Here is a 22,400-nt window from a genome sequence, read left to right as displayed (position 1 = left end):
GGCAGGAGACGCTCTCTCACTGACATAACTACTGCCATGTTTTTTCACACCCCTGAGCCAGAAAGTTGCAGTGCTGTAAATTCCCATTGTAGACAAGGCCTTGGTCTTCGACAATTGTAGCTTAACCACAGGAATGCATTGATTCCCTCAGAACGTCACAACATCCATGATTATATAATCACATAGTAATTTTAAGAGTCCTCATTGAAAAAGGAATGCTTTAAATTATGTTGAACCCAAAAATGTAATTTACCCTCAGTGTAATCACACTGTACATCTCCCCTTTGGTATTAGTACTAATTATGTAAGAGGAATCACAGATTCCTTTTTTCCCTGAGGCTGCCTCTCCTTACGTTGAAGCCTGTATTTACATCACAAAACAGCAAATGCCATTGTGACATTACAATGGTTTGGGACTGGAAAGGAGAATAAGACACAAGATTTGGACCCTGGGCTGGGTTTCAAATGTCTCAGAGCTCAGCGGGTTCAGATTCAGGGTTTTGATTTGGCCCCATGATAAAGGAAGGGAGAAAACTTGGATTCAGGTCTGGGATTTGGTTTCAAACGTCCACCTTTACAAAGATGTTTGTATCTGGGTTTGGTTCAAGCTCATATCTATTCGACATTGGTGAACCCAGGGCAGATCAAATAAACATAAACCTCTGCTCTTGTCACCCCTTTGTCCATTTCCAAAACCAAATCACAAATCAAACCGTTTTAGAAGTTTCTGAAATATCTGGCTGTTGTTTGTGTCTGAATGCCCTGGGCTCTCTGCCTCCCTGGCATCTGGAGCTGGGGCAAAGGTGGGGAGGCTGGGAGCCAGGGAAGCAGAGAGTCCGGGTGCTCAGCCATAGCACAAGCAGAAAGTGAAACTGACAAGTGTCGTCCAGGCGGGCAGCCATTATTTCAATTTTCCCAGAGAAAAATTCAATTTTGAGAAAATGGCATTTTTCATCAGAAAATCATTCTGATGGAAAATTCCTGGCCAGCTCTAGTTCAGAGAAACATACAAACTTTTGCGTGCTTCTCACATCCAAACCCAGATTCCAAAACCAGTGACGGACACAACCTGCGACAATCAGATCAGGATCTGATTTCCCCCCAACTTCAGGGAGTTCAGATCCAAGTTACTGGTCTGGCCCATTTCTATCCAAACACGAGAGGTGTTCCCATTCCCAGCTGTGATGAGTTCACGGTTAGGAGAAGGAAACAAACTTTTTTGGCTAATGTATCTTAACCGAGTACATGAATCAATAATTCATCTAGAGTAGCAGGTAGCATCCAAAAGTACAGCTACCTATCAGTACTTCAGGTCTCTGACTACAATGGGGTTCAATTTGGTTCCACTGGGAATAAGTGCTCCAGGCAGGCTTTCTATCTAGTTTGCTGAACCTCTGCCCTGCCCTAATTTTAGCAAGTTTTCATGAAGCGAAACAGCTGGATGCAAGAAGAAGTAAGAGAGAAAACGCTTTGCTATTTAGTGTGTGTAGATGCCATGCAAAGAAATAGGCTATCAAAAGTCCTCAGTTTAGTGAAAGCCATCAAAAACACAAGTACAGTTAAAAAAAAGGCATCTCATTACCTGTGATCCTGTGCAGTATACTTCAATAGCTCTGCCAGTTGCAAGGGGTATTTGCAGATCTTCTGCACTGGTGTCAGAAGGAAACCGTCTATGGCAATGTCAATCATCTGCTGCAACAAGCGACATGCTTCAAAGAAATGCTGGTACCTGCCATCTTTCATCAGCTTGGACAGCTCCATACATGCGTCCAAGTGATTGTTACAGTACTCCGAATAGATCCAGAACCCGTCTTGCTGCGAGAGGTGAGAGTGGGGGGAATGAACAAAGAAAGAAACAGGGAAGAGAGATGAGTGCATCAGACAAGTGCTGGGAACAATAAAGTGCTTGTCACACTAACAAGAATAAATTACAACAAATAAAAGAAAAACACCCCAGCAGCAGCAAGGTCTGATGCTGGATTACTACCACGCAGGCCTTGTCCCGTTCTCTGTGTGGCACTCAATTAGCACTGTGTCTCTGCAGGGAATCCTTTACACTGACACATTGTTGCAGGTATATATGAGCTACAATAGTGTAGTAAGATGATCCCTGAAGAGAGCCATGTGGGAGCTTTCTGTTTCAAATCAAGAGATGGGGTTTTCTTCCTTTAAAATGGTCAAGGTGACGCTGAGTCACAGCTCTGGTCTTTGGCAGCACACACGGCACAGTAATAATGGCAGGCGCAGAGTGCCTTCCAGCAGACGCTCCCCAAAGCGTTTCACAAATCTCTGCGATATTCAAACCTATCCCACAAACCACGTGGGACAGGTTTGAATATCCCAGCTTTACCAATGGGGAAACTCAGGCACGAAGGAGTGGAGGGACTGGCCCACAGTTACACACCAAGACAGTACCAGACATAGGTGCTGGAACTAGAGGTGCTTCTGCACCCCCTGGCTTGAAGTGGTTTCCATTATATACAGGGTTTGCAGTTTGGTTCAATGGCTTTCAGCGCCCCCACTATAAAAACTGGTCCAGCGCCCCTGGTACCACACCTGGATCACAAGACCACCTCTTCCTCCTTTGCACCAGTCCATCAAGTCTGTTAGTATTAGCATTTATTTGTATTACCTTGCCTAGAGGCCAGCCTAGACACTGTCCTGGTCCCATTGTGCTGGACATGGTATAAACACATAGTAAGGGAAGCAGTCCTGCCCTTAGGAGCTTACAGGCTATACAGACAAGAGGTAGAAGAAAAGGATACGTATAAGCACACTGGAATCTAAGGCACAGAGAGATTAAGCGAACACCCAATATCACACAGAGACAGGAACTGAATCCGGGTTTGTGAGTCACAGCCCTACATCTCAGCCACAAGACCAGCTTTTGCTATGCTGCATGCAAGCTGTGGTTGCTACCTAATGATGCAGAGGAAGGAGACACTTACTCCTTAAACACACTTGGCCAGTAGTGCAATGCTTATTACATAATCGGGTGGGACCAAAAATCGCATTCCCTTCATGCTGTACATGATGGGAAAATGTCATTCCGACCCTTGCATGTGATCAGTTTGCACACTCTGCCTTTTGTACTACCTGTTTTGCTCCAATTTTACTTCCTTAAACACAACAGGCTTCCTGGATAGAACAAGAACCTGGGAATCAGGAAACATGGCTCCAGAACCTTTGTGAAGTCACAGAGACTCCAGACAGATGACCCTGTGCTTCCAGGGGCTCAAGGAATGTGGGAGTTCTGGGGAGTCAAACACCTTGCTTCCCTCCATCAGAATAACCTGGGGGAAACCCTTCAAGAAGAGCCTCACAGTTCTCCACCAACAAGCTCTCCCATCTGTCTGCAGGAGGGGATTAGTCCCCCACCATGAGGATATAGCCCGTAGTGAAACTCTCCCATGACTTCATACTATGAGTTTTCCAGTCTGTTTGCCCCTCTGCAGATTTCTAACATGCTCATCACTGTAGTATCTCAGCACCACTGTTAGAGATATAAAGAGGGATGTTTTTATTACAATACTGTCCATCAAAAAAGAAAGGTGCTCTTGGCTGCAAAGGCCAGTGGCAATTAGGAGAAGCTGTGAGTGGTTTTAATGGTGTCCCACTGAAATTTCATTAATGTCTACAATGAGATTCTCTAATGAAACTGAAGTGTTGCTGAGGTGAAACGTAGCTCAGCCCAGGTACAACTCTAAGTAATGATGTTACACATAAAAGGATTCACATCCTGGATCTTACATAAGCTCCGATATAGCACTTCGTTCTCCCTAAAGGAAAGCCTAAAAAAGCAGAACTGCAATTTTCTTGACATATTTACAACACTGGCCAATTTATCAGCTCCCGCAATATACAGCTTATGTAACAGGCGAGATGGGGTGGGCTAAAGCCTCCAGCGCTATATTGTCAGCTACTGTGTTTTAGCATGAGTAAGCTATCTGCTACCTTGCTGTCACTATTAGGCAGCATGAGGCCTGGTGGGCCAGCAGCCTTCCATCCGGCAGAGAAACACAGTCACAAAGGGGGGAGGAGGATTATAAAGTCAGATGGGGTTGCATTCCTTGCACATGTGCTGTGTTTCTACAGCCAAGACTCCAAACATGTGTTTTCCTTTCTTGTGAATCAATCCATTGACAGCTTACATTGCAACAAACCGTTCCGCTCAGTTGGCATGCAATTAGAAATGCCAGGTTTCTTGGGTTGAGAGTTTTGTTTTAAACCCACCAATCAAACAACTCGGGTTCTTGACTTTAATACAGGTCTGAGAACAGATGGACATTTATTTTTAGAACCATTTTTTGAAAAAACTTTCCATATGGTGAGCCACGTATTTGTAAATTGCTTCCATACAGTTAAATCTTGGTCTCCCCTGTACCTGACGAACATAGGTATGTAGGAAATGCCAGACAGGATCAGATGTATAGTCCATTTCCAACTGTGGCCAGTACCCGTGGCTTCACAGAAGGGTGCAAGAAACCCTGCAGAAGGCCATTCCAGGATAACATGCCCACAGGGAGAGTCTTCCTAACCTATATTAGTCAGAGGTCAGCTTATGCCCTGGAGCATGAAGGTTTCTGTCCCTGCCAAAACTCTTGATTAAAAAAATAATCATTTAAAAGGTGTCAGACATAAAATTTATCTTGGAGGGTAGCCACATTATTATTAATAAATAAATAATAATAATAATCTCCTCTTCTGGAAAAGGCCTTTAGAATTAGATAGATGATGATAAACTTTTTGCAACATTTTTAAACTATCCTGTAATATTGAATAAAGGTTTCTATCCCTTATACCATAGGGTGATTTTAAAAGACAAAGGAAAAAATCTCACTGTTTATTAAATTCTATAGGTTATAGAAATAATTTCTATAGAGCCCTATTTCACTTCTGTGGAACACTATTGGTTGATTTAGATTAGATAACATTTTGATATGAGGGATACTGATGATACTTTGCAGTTATGTAATACGTTTGGAACTGTGGATCTCAAATCACTTTACCAAAATTAACTAATCAAGCTTTGCAACACATTTGTCAGGTAAGTAGCCATTTTATAGATGGGGAAATAAGTGATGTGACAGTCAGAAACAGATCCTACACACTTGTACTATTCTTTTGTATTCATCCTTAGCAATTTTCCCATGTTTCCAGTTTTTGAAGGATTCCTTTTTTATTTTCAGGTCATTAAAGAGCTCATGATGGAGCCATATTGGCCTCTTACAGTTCTTTCTGTCTTTCCTATGCATTGGGATAGTTTGCTATTGTGCCATTAATACCGTATTTTTGCCATTTCTCCTCAACACCTTTGTCCCTTAGATTTTCTTCCCATAGGAGTTTGTTAAAATCTGCTTTTTTGAAGTTCATTTTCCTTATTCTGCTGCTTTCACTCCTTCCTTTCCTTGGACTCATTAAATCTATCATTTCATGATCACTCTCACCCAAACTTCCTTCAACCTTCAGATTCACTACCAATTCCTCCCTGAAGTCTGAAATGGCTGTGCCTTTGCTTATTTCCACTTTCTGAAACAAAAAATTGTCCCCAATACACTACAAGAACTTACTGAAAAAATTGTGTTTTGCCATATTACTTTTCAAACAGATGTCTGGGTAGTTAAAGCCCCCCATTACTACCAGTTTTTGTGGTTTGGCTTTTCTGTTATTTGCTTCAGAAATGGCTCATCTACTTCTTCTTCCTTACGTCCCCTTCCAGGATGCTGTCCCTGCTTTTTTCCCCTTTTATCTTCACCCTGAGACTTTCAACTGGTCTGCCTGTCACCTCCTTCTAGACCTCAGAACAAGTGTATTACACATCAAGAATATATACGCCTCCTCCCTTTTTTCCCTGCCTGTCCTTCCTGAACAAGTTATCCCCTCTATACCAATATTCCAGTCATGAGATTTATCCACATCTCAATGATGCCTAGTAAATAATAATTTAGCTACTTAGTACTAATACTCCCAGATCTTCCTGTTCATACCTCGTACCCCTTGCAATTGGGTCGAGACATGTAAGACGTTGAGCAGATTCACTGACTGTTATCCCTCTTGTTGCTCCTGTGTTTCCTATGTCCTATAACCTTATGCATCACTTGTGAAGTTTGCCCATTTCCAAATCTAGCAACAAGAAACCAATAGTCAAGGTAGCCTCTGATCTGTAATCTGAGGAACCTGCCATCCAGAACAGTGATGATCCAGTCATGTAAAATGGCTTCTGCCTTCTCACTCCCTCCAAAAACTTACATGTTCCAGGAAACAAGGTCCAATTTCACTGAGGTGGGGGTCCTCATTGTTATATTGTTTCTCCAAGTCCCGGACAAAACCCATCTGAAACCTGTAGATATCTTCGATGTTGCCGAATATGACCTTTAACTGTTCATCGCTGAACATGTCTCTCCTCTTCCGGCACTGCTTTAAGTAACCCTGCAAGGAGAAAGAGGAGGAATTTGTAAAATAACCCAAACACTCACAATGCCAGATGGGCCTTGGAAACAGCAATGGACAAAAAAAGTTACTGTCCCCTGCACCCATGGAAGAGCCAAGCACAAGACAGACTATGGCTCCTTGAAGCTCTGTGGCCCCTAGGGGTTATGGCAAGGCTGCTTCTTTGGAACATGGGCAGGGCCCTGCCATCCTGATAGGCTTGCTAGCCTTGGTCAAAAGCTGCTGTGGAGTACATGCTGATCCACTCAAAAGCAGGTATAGGGAGGGCAATACAGAGATCTACCCCGCCTTCCCTGAGCACTCTGCCTGCACCTTCTGTGGAAAGGGAGTACTCCTGAAAGGAGCTTAGCCACCAGTGCTCGGCGCCTTCCTAGGTCTACCAATGCTGCAGAGAGAAGCAAGCCTCACGTTTGGTCCTTCATACCGTAAAGGGATTTGGTTACTCATTTCTGTCCCTGTCTGTCCCTTTAAAAATTACCGCCATGCAAACAAATCCATTAGTTTTGGTTCTTGCTGCAACCATTGTCCCCAGAAAAGGTGCCACATTCTCACACTTTGATCAAGGGCGCACCATCCTACTGTGACAGCTGCCTCGGTCTGTCTTTCAATAGGCTGGCCACCCTCATTCCCCTCCACAGCCACAGTAATCGGCACTCGGAAGCAGCCATTCAAGCTGCAGAATATTCCATTAATGTCTGATTCTATGGTCTTGGTCTCATAACAGAGAGTGAATGAGCACATGATGCAACTATCCTTCCCATTGCTACTGCACTGAGCACAAGGTATCTGAGACCTACTGCTAGCCAAAGGCCTCTACAAATCTCATGGGACATCCCTGACTTGGAATGCTGTGTGGTTTATCCCACCATTATTTATTTGCCTGTGTATGAGAAACAAAGGCAGGAGGTTTTGCGGTTCTGAAAATGTCAGTGTGTGGGAACTCTGAATGTTAAAACAAAACAAAAAAATAAAGGTTTGATGGTGGTTTCAGTTTATTGGCTGCCTAACGAGGGAACAGCAGTGATGGAAGATAAAAGCCATAGTTAAATGTCATCTTGGAGGAAGAAAATAGCATCATTTTCTTTTCTCTTTCCCTCTCCTTTTTATTCTCCCAGATTCTCCTCAGTTACGTTAGTGCATTAAAGTCAGTGAGGTTGTGCCAGGGACGTTTCTCCCATTTTCTTGGCTATTGTTTTATTATTAAATAATGTTTTATTATTTAATGTATTATTTATTATGTGTATTCTAGGAATGCCTAGACTCCTAACTGAGACTGGGGTCCCGTTGTGCTAGGTATTGTACAAACAGAGTAAAAGGCAGTCCCTGGCCTGGAGAAATTATACTGTAAATAAACTAGACAGATGAAGAATGGGAGAAAGAGGAAGAAGTATTGCCCCCAGATGGGACACTGAGTGGAGAGAGTTTAAGTGACTTCCTCAAGGCCACAAAGTGAGTCTGTGGAACAGCTGCAAACTGAACCCAGTTCTCCTAAATCCCAGTTTAGTGCCGCAGCTACCAGATCATCCTTTTTTCCTGTCCCTCGTCCTCTTATTATTACTATTAATTGTTGTTTGTATTACAGTAGTGCCTAGAGACCAACTGAGAACAGGCCCCATTGTGCTAGGCACTGTACAAACATAGATTAATAGACAGTCCCTGTCCTAGACAAGATAGGTAAGTATGGGAAAGGGTTAGAACACACAACCCTTTATTTGCCTTCCTACTTGCAGATAATTTTTTTCTTCCCAGTCCACCAATTTATCTGAGTATTCAGATCGAAGCTTTACCGGTTGAAGGAGCACAATCTAGCACAGCGGGCACTGCCTGGGGAGGAAGGAGACCTGGGTTCTATTGCTATCTCTGCTACTGCCCTGCTGCGTGGCCTTGGGCAAATCCCTTCACCTCTCGGCATCTGTTTTCCCTCACACTGTTTGCTTGTGTTGTCTATTTAAATTGTAGACATTGCTGGGCACAGTGGGGCCACACTCTCACTTGAGGCTTCCTAATTTTAAACAACAATATTAACTGAGGCCCTGTAAGTTGAAACCTTATACTTGTTTCCTCATCCCGCAAAGTAAAGAAAGGTGCTGGAAGGTTCAGCTGAACAGCTGAATTTGGGAACTGAGTCATGCAGATGAACCACTAGCTGGTGACACACAGTTGATGTTGAACAATGATAAATATTAGAAAGGGATAATAAACTGCACGTCAGGTTCACCAAGTGGTTTCCTGGAATGACGACTTTAAAAAGATGATGGAATTATAAATACGACTTGAGACATCCTGGCTAACGGCCAACTTCCTAAATGTCCAGTTTAGCTAACATCATATCAGACCAGACCATAGCTGCCTTTGGAGACAATCCTCTCTTCCTCCCTTAGCCTAGGGTTTGATCATGAAATACATTACACAATTGATGAATCTGAGTCTCAGCTCTTCCAGGGACCTGCTTTGGAACTCAATTACTCATCTCCTTGGGTTTCCCCTCTCATTCTAAGGATGAAATGACCTGAAGAAGTGGAGCAGCCTGATTCACAGCCGAACAATTTTTAAGCTATGGCAGCTTTACAGCAAATAAATGACACAAGCCAGGTAGAAATCATGGTAATTTTTGCTATAATATTTTCACTCCCACGTGAGGATCTCAAAGCACTCTGCAATATGAACTGATTCTTGCAAACCACCTGTGAAGTAGGAAAGGATTATTATTCCTCTTTTATAAAACCATTCAGTGGGTGAATCACGCAAATGGGTTTCAGCCATTGCTAGTTGGCTATTCACTGTGACCACTGCCTTGAATATTTTCCACACTCCACGTGCTATGTCACCACTTGCCTAAGCCACGCGCTACTCAAAGTAAAGCAGCAAATCTCCATAGAGATGTCAATCAAAGCCTGGGGAATGTAAATAAATAAATAAATGCAGCATTCAAACAAAGTTCCCGAGCCTTCTCTTGTATTTGGTTTCTACATTTGGATGGTTAGCTTCCAACGTGAGCAACCAATTGAAAGAGACCACTGATTATATATAATACACAGCAAGCACGAGCTAGAAGGCTGCAGAGTTTTTCCAGTAAATTTACTTTTGTTGCATAAAACAATGTCACCTTTCTGCCACTCATTCCATCAGGTTTGCTCAGGCTGGGGATAGCTGACTGATGAGCAGATGTTGGAGAACGCTTTGCTCAATGAAGACCTAAAAATAGCTGACAAACTGTCTCCTTTTAAAGTATTTTTTGATGTTGTCCCTGTGGAATAGCAAAGTTGGAGAATATTTGCAGGAGGTTAAGTGCTAAGTTTTCTAACCCCTGGAGTTGGTATATAAAGAGGCATGGGATGTGACCCATCTTCCTTTTCTTCCACAGAGAAGGAGAGAGAAAACAGAAGAAGGAAATGAAACTGAGAATATACTAGACAAGCGATCGCTTGTGGGTTCCCCTCTTCCTAGCAGTGAGACAGTTCATTCCCCTCATGGACCATCCCCACTGCTTGGTTCTCAAAATATTTCATCCTGTAGGCCACCAACATAGGGTCCAGAGCTTCTGATGAGCTATTGGGCTCTTCTGAGAGCCATTCTGGTATGCACATGCATCAATGGTAACCACAGGAACGAAGCTCAGGCTATGAGATGTGAAAAGAAACTTGGGCAGTCATGACTGCATAGTATTTACTCAAATACCCGACTGTAGTGAGCACTGTATACAAAGTGCATAAGAACTGCATATCTGGACTCCTGTTCCCCCCCCCATCAGCATAGTCATTCCTGTGACATGTACACTGTCAGTGCAAGGGGGTACAGTATAATACACACCAAACCCAGCAAGAGGTAGCCAAATTCCACAAAAGAGAGCATAGAAAACCAGCATTACGATAGCAAAATGACATGTAAAATACAGTGTGAGCCGGCTCCAATACAGAACAAAATGACATGTACAAGTGTAACAAGGTCAGCACACGCCTCTCATGCATGCCCCCTTTTCTCTGATAGTGCCTGCAAACACTTCGTTTCGAGGGGGGAGGGGGGCTTTCTCTCGGTTAGGTGTGAACTTGCTTTTCTTTTTTGTTATTACATCAGGGTGGCACCTGCCTCTCGCGAGCACCCCCAGGCTGCTAGTTCTCTCGGCTGGTCTTTGGCAGCTCAGCCCTCCGGTCGAGCCGCACAGGCTGTCCCCCCTTCCAGGGTATACAGTCCAGTTTTTTTTTCAGCCCTGATATAGGGCTGTAGCTCTAAGGTTTCTTCCCCAAGGCACTGCCTTCTTCAACCACCCAGCCGGGACCCATCTCAGTACCCTCAGCTCTGGCCTCCCTACCTCTCACTCTCCCATCTGCAATCCCTGCAACATCCCACAGCTAAAATCACCTTCCTTGCCCACTACTTTGTTCATGTTACTCCACTGTTTGAATGCCTTTGCTGGCTTCCCAGAGTCATTCTGCATTAAGTATAAACTCCTCATGTTCATGCTCAAGGTTCTCCACAGTGTGACTCCTCTTTGTATCTCTGCCTTTTAGCTCAAAGGGAGGTGCCGGTGTACCGCACACCTCAGGATCAAAACTTTAGACTGTGAACTCTTTGGGGTAGGGACTATATCTTTTTATATGTCTGCAAAATGCCTTGTCCATCTAAGGTCTTCTATTCTAGATGGGGCTAGAGTGCAGCATATGTTAAGGTTGTCTGACACTTCCCCACTATAAGACCCTATTTTTTGTTGTTGCTTATTACTTTCCCAAACTCTGTTTGGGCTGAAATTCTCTATGCAAGATGACTAACTTAAGCTACATTTGTTTATGAAGTTCTGAAAAATGGTTCGGCCATTTCTGAGAATGAGGCTAGGGTGGAAATACATTGTTTTGCCCATAGTTAAAAAATTCTTGCAGTTGTTCTTTTGCGAAGCTCTAGTGCAGTGGTTCTCAAACCGCAGCCCAATTAGCACACAGCTGCAGCCCAGCTGTGTGCTAAAAAAAATCCGGTCCCAGCACACACGGAGCGAGGTTCAGGGTCCCGGCTGCCTGGCCCCGTGCACTGGGCTTTGCTCCTGCCCCGCTCTGTAAAGCGGTCTCTGGGACGGGGGCACTGATCATAGGGGTCTGTGAGGCGTTTTAGTGGAGGGAGGGCACTGTAGTTCTCAACCTGCAGCCCACATAACACATTGTGGGACACAATGATACATACATGGAGAACCACTCCTCTAGTTCCGCATACAGTCTGCTCTAGTGCCTCTGTACTGTGGAGCAAGGCTTGCAACGTAGCAAAGGGGTGACCTTTATGGCAAGGATATGCCTTTTGCTGCTCCACTGAAAACACACCCAAATTTGGCCAAGTTATAAGTCTTTGAAAAATCTCAGTTTAAAGAGGCAATGGGCAGCTTTAACACTGGCATTTCCTAACTCTTGAGCACTGGACTTTGCCATCTTAATGTTCTTTTAATGTTGTTTTTTTGGATCTAATAAATAATAGTCCTGTGAAGCTCCAAAACATATTGGCATTGGGTGTGTTCTGAGACTGGAAGCTGCAGGGCGAGTGCCCTGAATCACCCAAGACCTGAAGCAATCTAGTACCACTGCATTTCTTGAGATGTTTCCTTGATTTTAGATGATGTTATGTGATTACATCTTAGCAGTGAGACCTGACGCATGCTGCTATACTCTATACTAAACTCAGTCCCGACTTTCATTAGCCTGTCAGATTCCTTCTTCCATATGACTCAATGTAGAATAATGCAATGCTTTCCCTGACATCCTAGAAATCAGAGTAGGGGGATTTGTAAAGTTTGCCTATGTCAGCAGCACTTCTGTCTCTCATCAGCTTGTTATCAGAAGACTATTCACTCTGCAGCATAGGATAACACCTCTGTGTTCACCCTGCAGCACTGACAGGAGATCAAGCTGTCCTAGCTATCTCTAAGTCTAGCCACACTCCACTTAAGCACAAAAGCATGCAGTCAAGTCAACTTATTTGGATAGAGCCTGGAGAGATTAAGCTGTCTCCCAGCCTTCTCGGAGCAAACCGATTGCTCTGATTTGCACACTTACTTTGAGCAAGGTGAGCTTCTCTCCTGCAACGCATGACCTATCACATTTGGAAATGAGAATGCTCATTTCAGTCTTCTCTAGTTTACAAAGGCATCTGAACCCTTTATTGGTACTCCACCTTCTGGTAAGATTTATCCTACAATTCTATTTGGTATAATTCACAGCAAGACGAGAGTCATGGAGATACACATCTCCTGACACAATGGGCCAGATCCTCAGCTTGTGTAAATCCATGTAGCTCCACTGAAGTCAGTGGAGCTATCCCTATATACATCAGCTGAAAATCTGGCCCTGAAAAGCCCAGTGACATAGCTGGCAAGTGGTAAATTCAGATTTTCTTTTATTGAACAGAAAAATGCCAGAGGAGGCAAAGAAACAATACACAGTAAAGCTGCTGCAATACTTCGCTGCTTGTTTAGGTCAAACACCTTTCATTGGAACAATATAATTGAATCAAACTGACTTGCCCCCAAATTGAAATCCCAAGATTCTTCCACAATTGAAAAAGCATGAAAAATCTCCCTTCTGCTTTGCCTCATCAGCAGAAACAGGACCAGTTTACGCAAATGAGATAAAGTCATTAGAGACTTTTCAGTATTGATTCTGCAGAGGTTGGGCACAGGACTATTAAATTTTAAACTATCAGTGGCATGAATTCAAAGCAAAGGACTTTGATTATAGGTCTTTAAGACTAAGGGGAGGATGAAGCTCTGAAAGAAGGAGGATGGGTGAAGAGAGAGTGAATGAGCTGTAAAAAGAAAGGGGCTATTCCTTTCACTCAAAGGCAATCAATATTTGTCTGAAAACATTAGAAAAATGGATACATCTGGCTTAGTGAGTAGAGGTGGTCAGGAATTTTTCACCAAAACTTTTTTTCTCTGAAAATGCCGATTAAAAATCCAAACTTTTCCCAGGAAAGGGTCAGTTCTGACAAATTTGACCAGAAAACATTTTGAAAAAAGGTTTTGAAGTTGTCAAAACTTTTCATTTCAACATATTCAAAATAAGAAATTCTGGTTTTCCAGTCTGAAATGACTTTTCATTTTGAAATATAAGCTGATTATAGTAAAAATTAAAAATAAATAAAAATGATTGAAAGCTAAAGGAAATGTTTCAAAATTACTGAGATGAAATGTTTAGATTCCAACTTTTTATTAAAAAAAACAATCCAGATTTTCAGTTTGTAAAATTTTTTGAGATTTTGCTTTTTCATCCTGATTGCGGGACAAGGACATTTTTTGAAATCTCAACAACTTTTGCAGCACAGAAAAACCATTTCCTTTCTAGCTGTGTTATGGTAGGAATCTGATTTCTAATTTTCATAGAGTTCATGGTAACAATATACTTCTATAGTACCATTTATTCTGACAGATCCCAATATACTTTAGAAACTATGGGCTAGATCCTCAACAGAGCTCCCCTGAAGTCAATGTAGCTACACCAATTTACATCACCTGAGGATCTGGCCCTATATATAAACCTCCATCCCTTAAACCCCCTCAACACAAATTCTAAATAGAAGGAAATGCCGAGGGACAACCTCTTAACCACATTCTAATGTTCACCACAGCATGTTCCTTCTGACAATAACAGATTCCATCTCATCACAAGGAACTTACTTCTGCCTCCGACTTATAAGGAAGCATGGTACACACAACACATTAACCTCTCTTACAGTATAACACAAAATTGTAATTATAACCTCATGTGTTACAACACGACACACTGCACACTTAACCTGTGTACATGTGTCAATCTGAATATTTGCTAATGTTGTTGAGGCTGTAATTAAGGTGTTGTGCTATATAGTGAAGGAGATTAATAACTTGTGTGTAGTTCTCCACACTGAAGATAACAGTTACTGTAGCTTAATGAAGGTTAAGCAGAGGATCTCAAGGTCCAGGCTTCAAACCTTGATAACAAGCAACCTGGGGGATCCTTTAGATTGTATATAATATAATTAAACAACTACATTTATTTAATTCGCACAGTGAGAAAATGTAGTGAGGGCACATGTCACTCCAATCCCCTTGGGGAGTTTCAATCCCATTGTAAATTAGAGGAAATGGCAGCCATTTTGAATAAAGGAAAGTTGTGAACATAATAGGAAAGATAGGCAAAAGCAACTGATACTAATCTTTCTTTAATTACACCCCCTAATTTCTTCACATGTACATTCAAAGGTAGCTGGCACTGAGTTTTAATTCTACGGAATGTCTGAAGGATAAAAATCTGGCCGTTTGTTAGTAGGATGGGTATGAAAAAAAGTCAGAATATTTTCTTAATAGTCCCATTTTTAATTAATTTGAACTCAATTTTCAGCTAAATCTGTTCACATTTCAGTCCTTACTCATAGATATCACACACACACACACAGCCATCCCTGGAGAGAGAAAGGCATTGCATTGCAAGCTGGATAGCTGTGGGAGGAGAGGTAGGTATGATCAATGAAAGTGACAATCCACCTACTTTTACAAAAAAACTGTCACAGGATCTTTAATGTCTATGGAGAGCAACAGGATCTTGGTTTTGAAGGTTTCAGCTGAATGATTTCTACACATTAAAGTGCTTGGAACTCAATCTACCTCAGAAGGAGCAGAACCTTCTCAGTATCCAGCCTTTGGTTTCAGGCATCCTAAGTATTGTAAGCCTGGTTATTTGGACATGAGGCATCCCCTTCCAGTAGATAAGGCTAGATGGAATAGTGGATTAGTGCAGGACTGAATTTTTGATTGTGGAAAGCCAGGTTCAACCAGGCTTAGGTCAGCAGGTGAAAAGACTTTGGAGCCCTCACTCTAGTTTTGTACACAACTACAAACACATGATGACTTGGTACAGATACCTATCCGCCTGGCGTGGGAGTGGGGAGAGAGGCTAAGGACAAGAACAGAAAGCGATGATCCAAGTCAGGATGAAAGTAAATTCACAAAAGGCACAAGAGGGTGAGGCTGGCCTAGAGTGTGCTTATACAGAGCGGTGTGAGCATGCAGCACTGGAGTAGCAGTGGGGGCTTTGAGTCAGGATTAGGGAGCAGTGGCAGAGCTTTGTGGGGAGCCTAGGACTGGGATAGCAGTCGGGGATTGTGTTGCATTGGCAGAAATGTGTGGGGAGCCCGTGACTGAAACAGCAGGGTCGTGCTGAAGGCACAGGAATGTGGCAGACTGGCAAAGATGTTTGTGGGAGGGTGGGCGAATTTCAAAGCCCTTGTCTACGGCAGTTCCCAGCCACAGTTCGTAAAATCTCTTCTTTTATGGGTACCAAATAAAATAAATTCAATCATAAAAAATGACAACTACAATGAACTGTACAATAACCTAAAACAATCGTTTAATGTAGGAATTTCCCGTGATTTTTCCAGGTCTTTGAATCATTGGTGATGGTTAGGAATAAGCATTTTGTGGTCAGGCCCCAAACCTGGGTGAAAGAATAGAACAGTGTGGCTGGCCCTCATTTTCTTTTTGTTGACGACTGGAAGGAGCGTATTGCTCTAAAGGCTGATGTGATGCTTCACACGGTGGCTTGGCCAATCCTGTCCCTTAATGACCTTTCCTTGCACTTAAAAACAAGACTCAAGTCTCTTGATGAAGCCTGGAGATTCTCTCTCTCTCTTTCCCCACCACCCGCTTACAGTCTAGATATCTGGATCCTGGTCACACACTATTCTTCTTTGTTCTAGCAACTGAAGACTCCCCACAGCCCCCACGTACCTCACAAATGTCCTTGAGGTGTTTGATATAGTGGCGCTCTGTGCTCATGATTTCATTGATTACATTGGCTCTCATCTGGTCTCGGTTCTGAAGGGTTCTGCTGAGACAGAGGCAGTCGGCGCTTGGATCCAAATGGCCATTCTGAACTTCGCTGGTTCCTTCCTCTACTCCGTCTTCTTGGTTCACCCATAGCTGTGAGGAAGAAGAGGGAATGGCAATACATTTATTAGTAAAAGTATCAGGAGCCCAATTAATAAAAATAGGCATGGTAACAATGGGAAATTATAGAGAGGAATATTGGAGAAGAAAAATAGGGTAGCAACTTTTAGCTTTCAACACAGCTTGTCCTCTTGGATGTGGGCCGCACCCTCGTCATCCATGCCTGCCTTCCCTCTAGGCTAGACTCTTGCAGTGCACACTGCATGGATCTGATCTAGAAGGTCACTTTAAATCTGCAGGTAGTGCAGAAAGCTGTTACTCTCCTTCTGAGAACAGAAAGCTAGAGGGGAGCATTTTCTACCTGTGCCCCATGCTCTGAATGGGATGCCACTCCAGATGCAAATGATATTCAAGGTGCTGATTATTAACTGCAAAGGTTCCAGTTACAATGGATAGATCTAAATTCATCCCTGCACCAGTGCAGAGCCCAGCATAGGGACCGAAGGGAACAGCATATGCCTTCCCTATCCTGAGGCTGCCAGCGGAAGGGGAACAGTTCAGCTGGTTAGGGCAAGGATTAGCGCTGCCCTACATTGCACTGAGCTTGCCATAGCCAATATGGGCTTTATGTGGTTGTAGGGTAAATAGCTAGGAATGCTCCCCAGCCACACTTCCTCCTGCCTCTGGAACATCCACTATGTCAGTGGCTCCAGCTTGAGTCACTGTGGCCAGCCCTGCATCTCACAGGAAGGCCTCCTGCACAAGGGTATTCCCTGCAGGATCTTAAAGCCCCTTTGAAGCCATTTTTTTGCACCAGCATAGCTGGCTCAAAGTGGCTGCAGTACAGGGCTGAATTCCCTTAATAAATAGATAACTTTATGTCAAGTCAATTTTGATCCCAAACATAAAATAATAATAATTTAATTAAATGAAGAAGATGGGGTCTAATTAACACTGTAAAGGTCATTGAACCAAAACAAACCCATACATAGAATCAACCCACTTTAAACAGATACCTGTGTCAGGCATATACCATTAAATCTCCTGTGTCTCATATAACACCATTTGGGATCTGCTGTGAAAGGAATAAATCTTTTGAAGGAGGAATAAGCTGTTTGCTTTCACCACAGAAGACTGATTTGAAAAGGGCAAAGTATGTCTGGTTCAGAAATCGGAATGTATCTGAACTTCAATTAAGTCTAAACCTTGATGGGACATTGAGGTTTACGTAAACATTATAGTATATGAGGTCTGAATGAATACTGATTTTCATTCCAATTGCAGTTTCCGCTGATCTTTATGTTTCTCATAAGAAGCCTTCCTCAGCCAGAGTGCCCTACCTTAACATCAAGAGATTCTGTTGTGGGAATTGCACGATGGTCCATACCCAATTCCTGGGATGAACAGAATTTCTGAAAAGTGTTTGTGGAATGAGGGTGAGTTTGGATTGGCTGGTGAACATTCTCAAAGGGTTTGGATTGGCCAGTGAACATTCTAAAGTTGTATTGCTTGCAAAAAAACAACAAATAAGGGTTGCTATGTTCTCAAAACAGTAAACTTCCCTTTCATCGCCAAGTCAACATAGTATGCAGTGATCTCCCAAAATAAAAAGTATATCTGGCTGCTAGCTAATTCTTATGTCTGAGGAAAACCTCAGAGCATTTGCAAGTATACGAATCTAGTTGTTAATAAAAACCCTCCATTTGTTACATTTGCCGTAAACTAGAAACTGCGTAAAAGGCACTATTAACTAGAGCTGAGTGAATAATGAATTTTTTTGGTTTAGAGACCTACAAATTTACCTTAGTTGTGCAATTAATTGTAAAAAGTCTATAAAAGTTCATAAAATGTTACAATAACGTAGAACAAATGTCAATAAAAACTAAGTCAAGTTGATTTCCATAATGAATGTTATGAACAGGTGCAAAAGAACCAGATAGAGAAACTAAATTATGCCAAATAAAAAAGGCCATGTTGATATAATTCAAGGACCATGTTGAAATCATGCTAGGTTAAAGAAAAAGAAAAAGAAAAACAAAAGGTGTGGAATCGGAAATTAACGAACCAAAATTGGTGTGTTAGATATTAGGCATAATTGGTGGACAAAATAATGATGCAGTGGGCTATTCCAGCCCATTGTGGGTCCTTAAAGAAAGAGATTTGGAGGGAGAATATAGAAAACCAGATGAAAAGAAAGAAAGATGGAGGCTACTACAGCAAGGTTCACCGTCATGGTGGCCATCCCTTAACTCCCATTTCCTGAGACCCCGATCCTTCATTTCCCTAATCCTCAGGGACGTCCTAACCAGACCAATCTAAAGAGAGAGAAATGCGATGACACTGCACACCTACCCACTCCATCTGACCCCAAACACCACCTGAGATGAAACAGGATTGGACTTTAACAACAGCAGCAAAATCAACAGCTCCAATCCATCTCAGCTAGCTTCTTCTCTTTCCCCCAATAGGCCAGTTATTACCATCTTTGATACCATCTAAGAGACTGTCCAACAAGGTTTTTCATTCCTTCTAAAACTCTCTCAAGTAAAGGGAACAGGGGATGTTGTTAAAATTAAAGCCTTACTTAATACTTTAACATCTCAAATGCTTTAACTGTTTTCCCTTGTCTGTATCTTTAACAGGATAAAAGGATATTTAATAGCGTGTTTTCCACGGCACTAAGCAGGCTGAGGTCTCTATATACCAAAGCCTGGACCTTGTGTCACACTAATTAGTGTTGGACACTGACTGGGTTATGTTCACACCTTTGGTCCATATATTTCATACAATAGGACAACCAATAAAATAAAATAAACCAAACCAAACCTGGATCTATTTGAATTGAAAAACATTTTTTCATCAAATTGACGAACTAAAAGAATCGACCAAAACATTTTGAATTGACTCAAAACACTTTTCTTCCCTCCCTCCCCCCCAAATTTGGCTGTTTCTGGTGTTTTTCATCTTTTTCTGTTTTTCTTTTTAAATTGGCCAAATTTTAAATTTTGAAAAGGTGACATAAAATGTTTTAAAATGGTCAAAGTGAAACATTTTGACTCTTTCAAAAAAATATATAAATTTCCAAACCCAAACTATTTACCAAAGGCCCTCCAAAGTGCATTTTTTGACAAAAGAAGAAATAGAAAAAAAAATTGTCCCACTTTACTTATCAACTCAAATAATACCCAGCATTTAGTGAATGTACAAACATTCTGTAAATCCCAAACTCAACAGAAACGTTCTCATGATAAAAACATTCTAACAGAAAGTTGTTTTCAAATAAACACATTTTCCTTTCCAGTGCCTCAAAAAAAAATTGCATTCCTGAGAACCTGTAAGTAAATCTACCTATAAACAAATATGAAACTGACTTTATGAATACTCATTGTCCAAGCTGAGAGAAAGGCACAAAGTTAAAAAAAGCATAAAGAGTGAAGATAAAATTTATTTTTTTATTATTCTTTCAGATTTAATAAGCTAAATATTTATGGATAAGGAATTTTGTTTCCAACATATGATTTTTAAATTGACTGTCCCTTTAAATTGCCAAAGGAAAAAAAATGGCACAACCTTTTTATTCTGGATTTTTTTCTGTTTTTCTAACTGATGATTACATTGTGCTCAGCAACATCTCTTTTATCACAGCTCCAGTGTTTTGTCTTCCCACAGTGAGCTTTAAAGGTCAAGAAACTGGAGATTTTGGAGAATACCCACCTCTCTGTGAGCACTTCTAATGATATAGTAAACACAAAAGAATAAAAATGTTCTTCTCAACAATAAGGGAAAAATTATCCTTCCTGCTATACTTGCCAGACGTCTCAACCACAGAGTAGGCAGCAGAGATCTTCCTCAGGGATAAGAGATCACAGGAACACAAGAGAATCATGCTGGGGCAAAGTGAACCACAACACAGAGATCCACATGGCAGATAAGAGAACTGACATATGCAATAGAAAGCCTCACTTTTCCCCATTTATGCAGTACAGTTACTTTTTCCACTTAATCTGAGCTGTGACAACTGACTGGTCATTTTCATTTTTGGTTTAAGTTACTTTGTATTTCTAATTCTTAGGCACTAGGATACCAAACTGATGATAGTGGCCCAAATGCCTGGAGAGACAGACAAATGTTGGGTACTTCAGATTGCTGGAAAGGAATGTTTACAATAAAATAAATAAATACATACATAATCCAAGTTTTAGCTACTATTTTAAAACAATTAAAGAATTCTGTGCATTATAAGGGTTTTTTACACACGTACATAAATTGTGATATTAAAGCAATATTGACAGGCCCACCTTTTTAACAAATGCTAGTAATAGTTTCCAGTTATACACAACTTGATCCTGTGCCCACTGAAATCAATGGAAACACTCCCACTGATTTCAGTGAGAGCAGGATTGAGCCCACAGTGAGCTGTATCCGCGAATCATAAAGCACTTTACAAACATGAATAAAATTAACTGTCTCGCTATGAGAGAGGCAGTATGGTCTAATAGATAAGGCACTGGACCATGACTCACAGGAAAAGGCCTAATGGGTGACCTTGGGCAAGTCACTTCATCTCTGTGCTTCTGTTTCCCCATAGTAAAAAGGGGATAATGACACTCACCTCCTGTGTAAAGTGCTTTGAGATCAAAAGCTAGGTATTATAACAGCTAGGAATTATTATGATGATGCAAGCTCGACTGGCTGTTATATTGTCTGTGCCTGCCTGCATAGAGACATACAGAGGAGTAAGAACACCTCTTTTACCCCTGTATGGGCTACCCAGACATTGAGTAAATTACAATGCACCCCCCTAGTCCCTGACAGCACTGGGTCAGGACACTGTTCCTCGGTGCAGAGGACGCACCCTGCACACCACCTCTTGCTCAGGACTGTGCCTAAAGACACAATCTAGCTCAGTGTTATTATAACCACTTTACATATGAGGAAACCGAAGCAAAGACCACATGCCTAGTGATCCTGGCCAATCCAGGAATAGAATCCAGGTGTCTTGACTATTCTAATCATCCTACCAACCACATCCTACCAATACTGCAGATTTCCCTAGCATTGCCTTGTGATGCCGTAGTTATTACTGCACTTCAGGATGTCTGAGGCACCTGGGGATCTTGGCAGACTAGAAAGTGAAGTGAAAACAGAAGCAGTCCCTCTTTCCCTCAAAACAACACCTTTGTTCTTTTGTTATATAAGGAAACCATACACTGACTACTAATGCTTTGTCCCTGTCCCCATGTCAATAGAGCCAAGAGTCAGTGTAATGTCTTGTGTGATGGAGCAGAAAAGAAACACAGTGAATACGCCTGTCAGTTCCTGTTTTTTATGTTCTAGTGCATACAAGGTGGACCAGGGGAGTATGGATGCAGAATCCTTGCCCCCTTCCATCACAATAATGAGTCCGGCAGCAGCAATGCCAGGGCCAAACACAATGATTATTGCAAAGGGCAAATGTGGCATTTACCTGGCAGAAGCCATCAGCAAGCCCCATGTTAAGAAGCAGTGTAAGTCCAAGACATAACTGGGCAGTAATTAGCGAAAAGGAGCCAAATGCTAGTGTAGAGAGGGGCTAGACACCCCTGATCCCCTATGTCTAACCTCCGCTCCCTCCTCATACCGTAGGGGGGGATTCACTCTGAGGCAGGGCAAGCAGCGGTAGCTCTGTTTGCCCCCTCTGGGTTTTCTGCTGGGTGGGACAGCTTTTATTTCCATAGGAGATCTCTGCCACAGTGGAAGCTGCTGAAAAGATGGACTTGAATCATTCCATCTCCTGGTAAACTTGGCCATGCTCTGTTTCCCACCCAGCACCACCCACTTTTCAGGCTGTGTAGGGTTCCTGGCAGAGAGAAATTTCCTTGGCCAAGGGCATTTTGCAGGATTTCTGCCAAATGGCCAGAACTGGAACATTGGGTTGATGACGCCCTTTGTTCCCTCTGCCTGGGTGCCTGACGCACTGGATTGGAGCTCAAGCAGAAGATGCAAAACTCAGCTATACAGAGCCTCCTTCCCAGCACCTGAAAATGAGATAAGAAAACTGCCCCTGAACAGAGTC

At 42.2% G+C, this 22,400-nt stretch overlaps 1 protein-coding gene across 2 annotated transcripts in view; it reads right to left on the bottom strand.

The window, feature by feature from the left end:
- The window catches only part of ARHGEF9 (Cdc42 guanine nucleotide exchange factor 9), an 85,839-nt gene that overhangs the window by 46,933 nt on the left and 16,506 nt on the right, over positions 1–22,400 (bottom strand). For both annotated transcript variants that reach the window (XM_077826431.1, XM_077826432.1), the window contains exons 2-4: positions 16,187–16,378; positions 6,250–6,429; positions 1,583–1,815 (exon numbers count right to left, since the gene is read on the bottom strand). In XM_077826431.1, coding sequence (XP_077682557.1) covers positions 1,583–1,815; positions 6,250–6,429; positions 16,187–16,378 — 605 coding nt within the window. The remainder of the gene's footprint in view (positions 1–1,582; positions 1,816–6,249; positions 6,430–16,186; positions 16,379–22,400) is intronic.

Source organism: Eretmochelys imbricata, chromosome 9 (genome assembly GCF_965152235.1).
Source record: "Eretmochelys imbricata isolate rEreImb1 chromosome 9, rEreImb1.hap1, whole genome shotgun sequence".
NCBI classification, from domain to species: Eukaryota; Metazoa; Chordata; order Testudines; family Cheloniidae; genus Eretmochelys; species Eretmochelys imbricata.
This window is presented reverse-complemented; position numbering and strand designations above follow the sequence as displayed.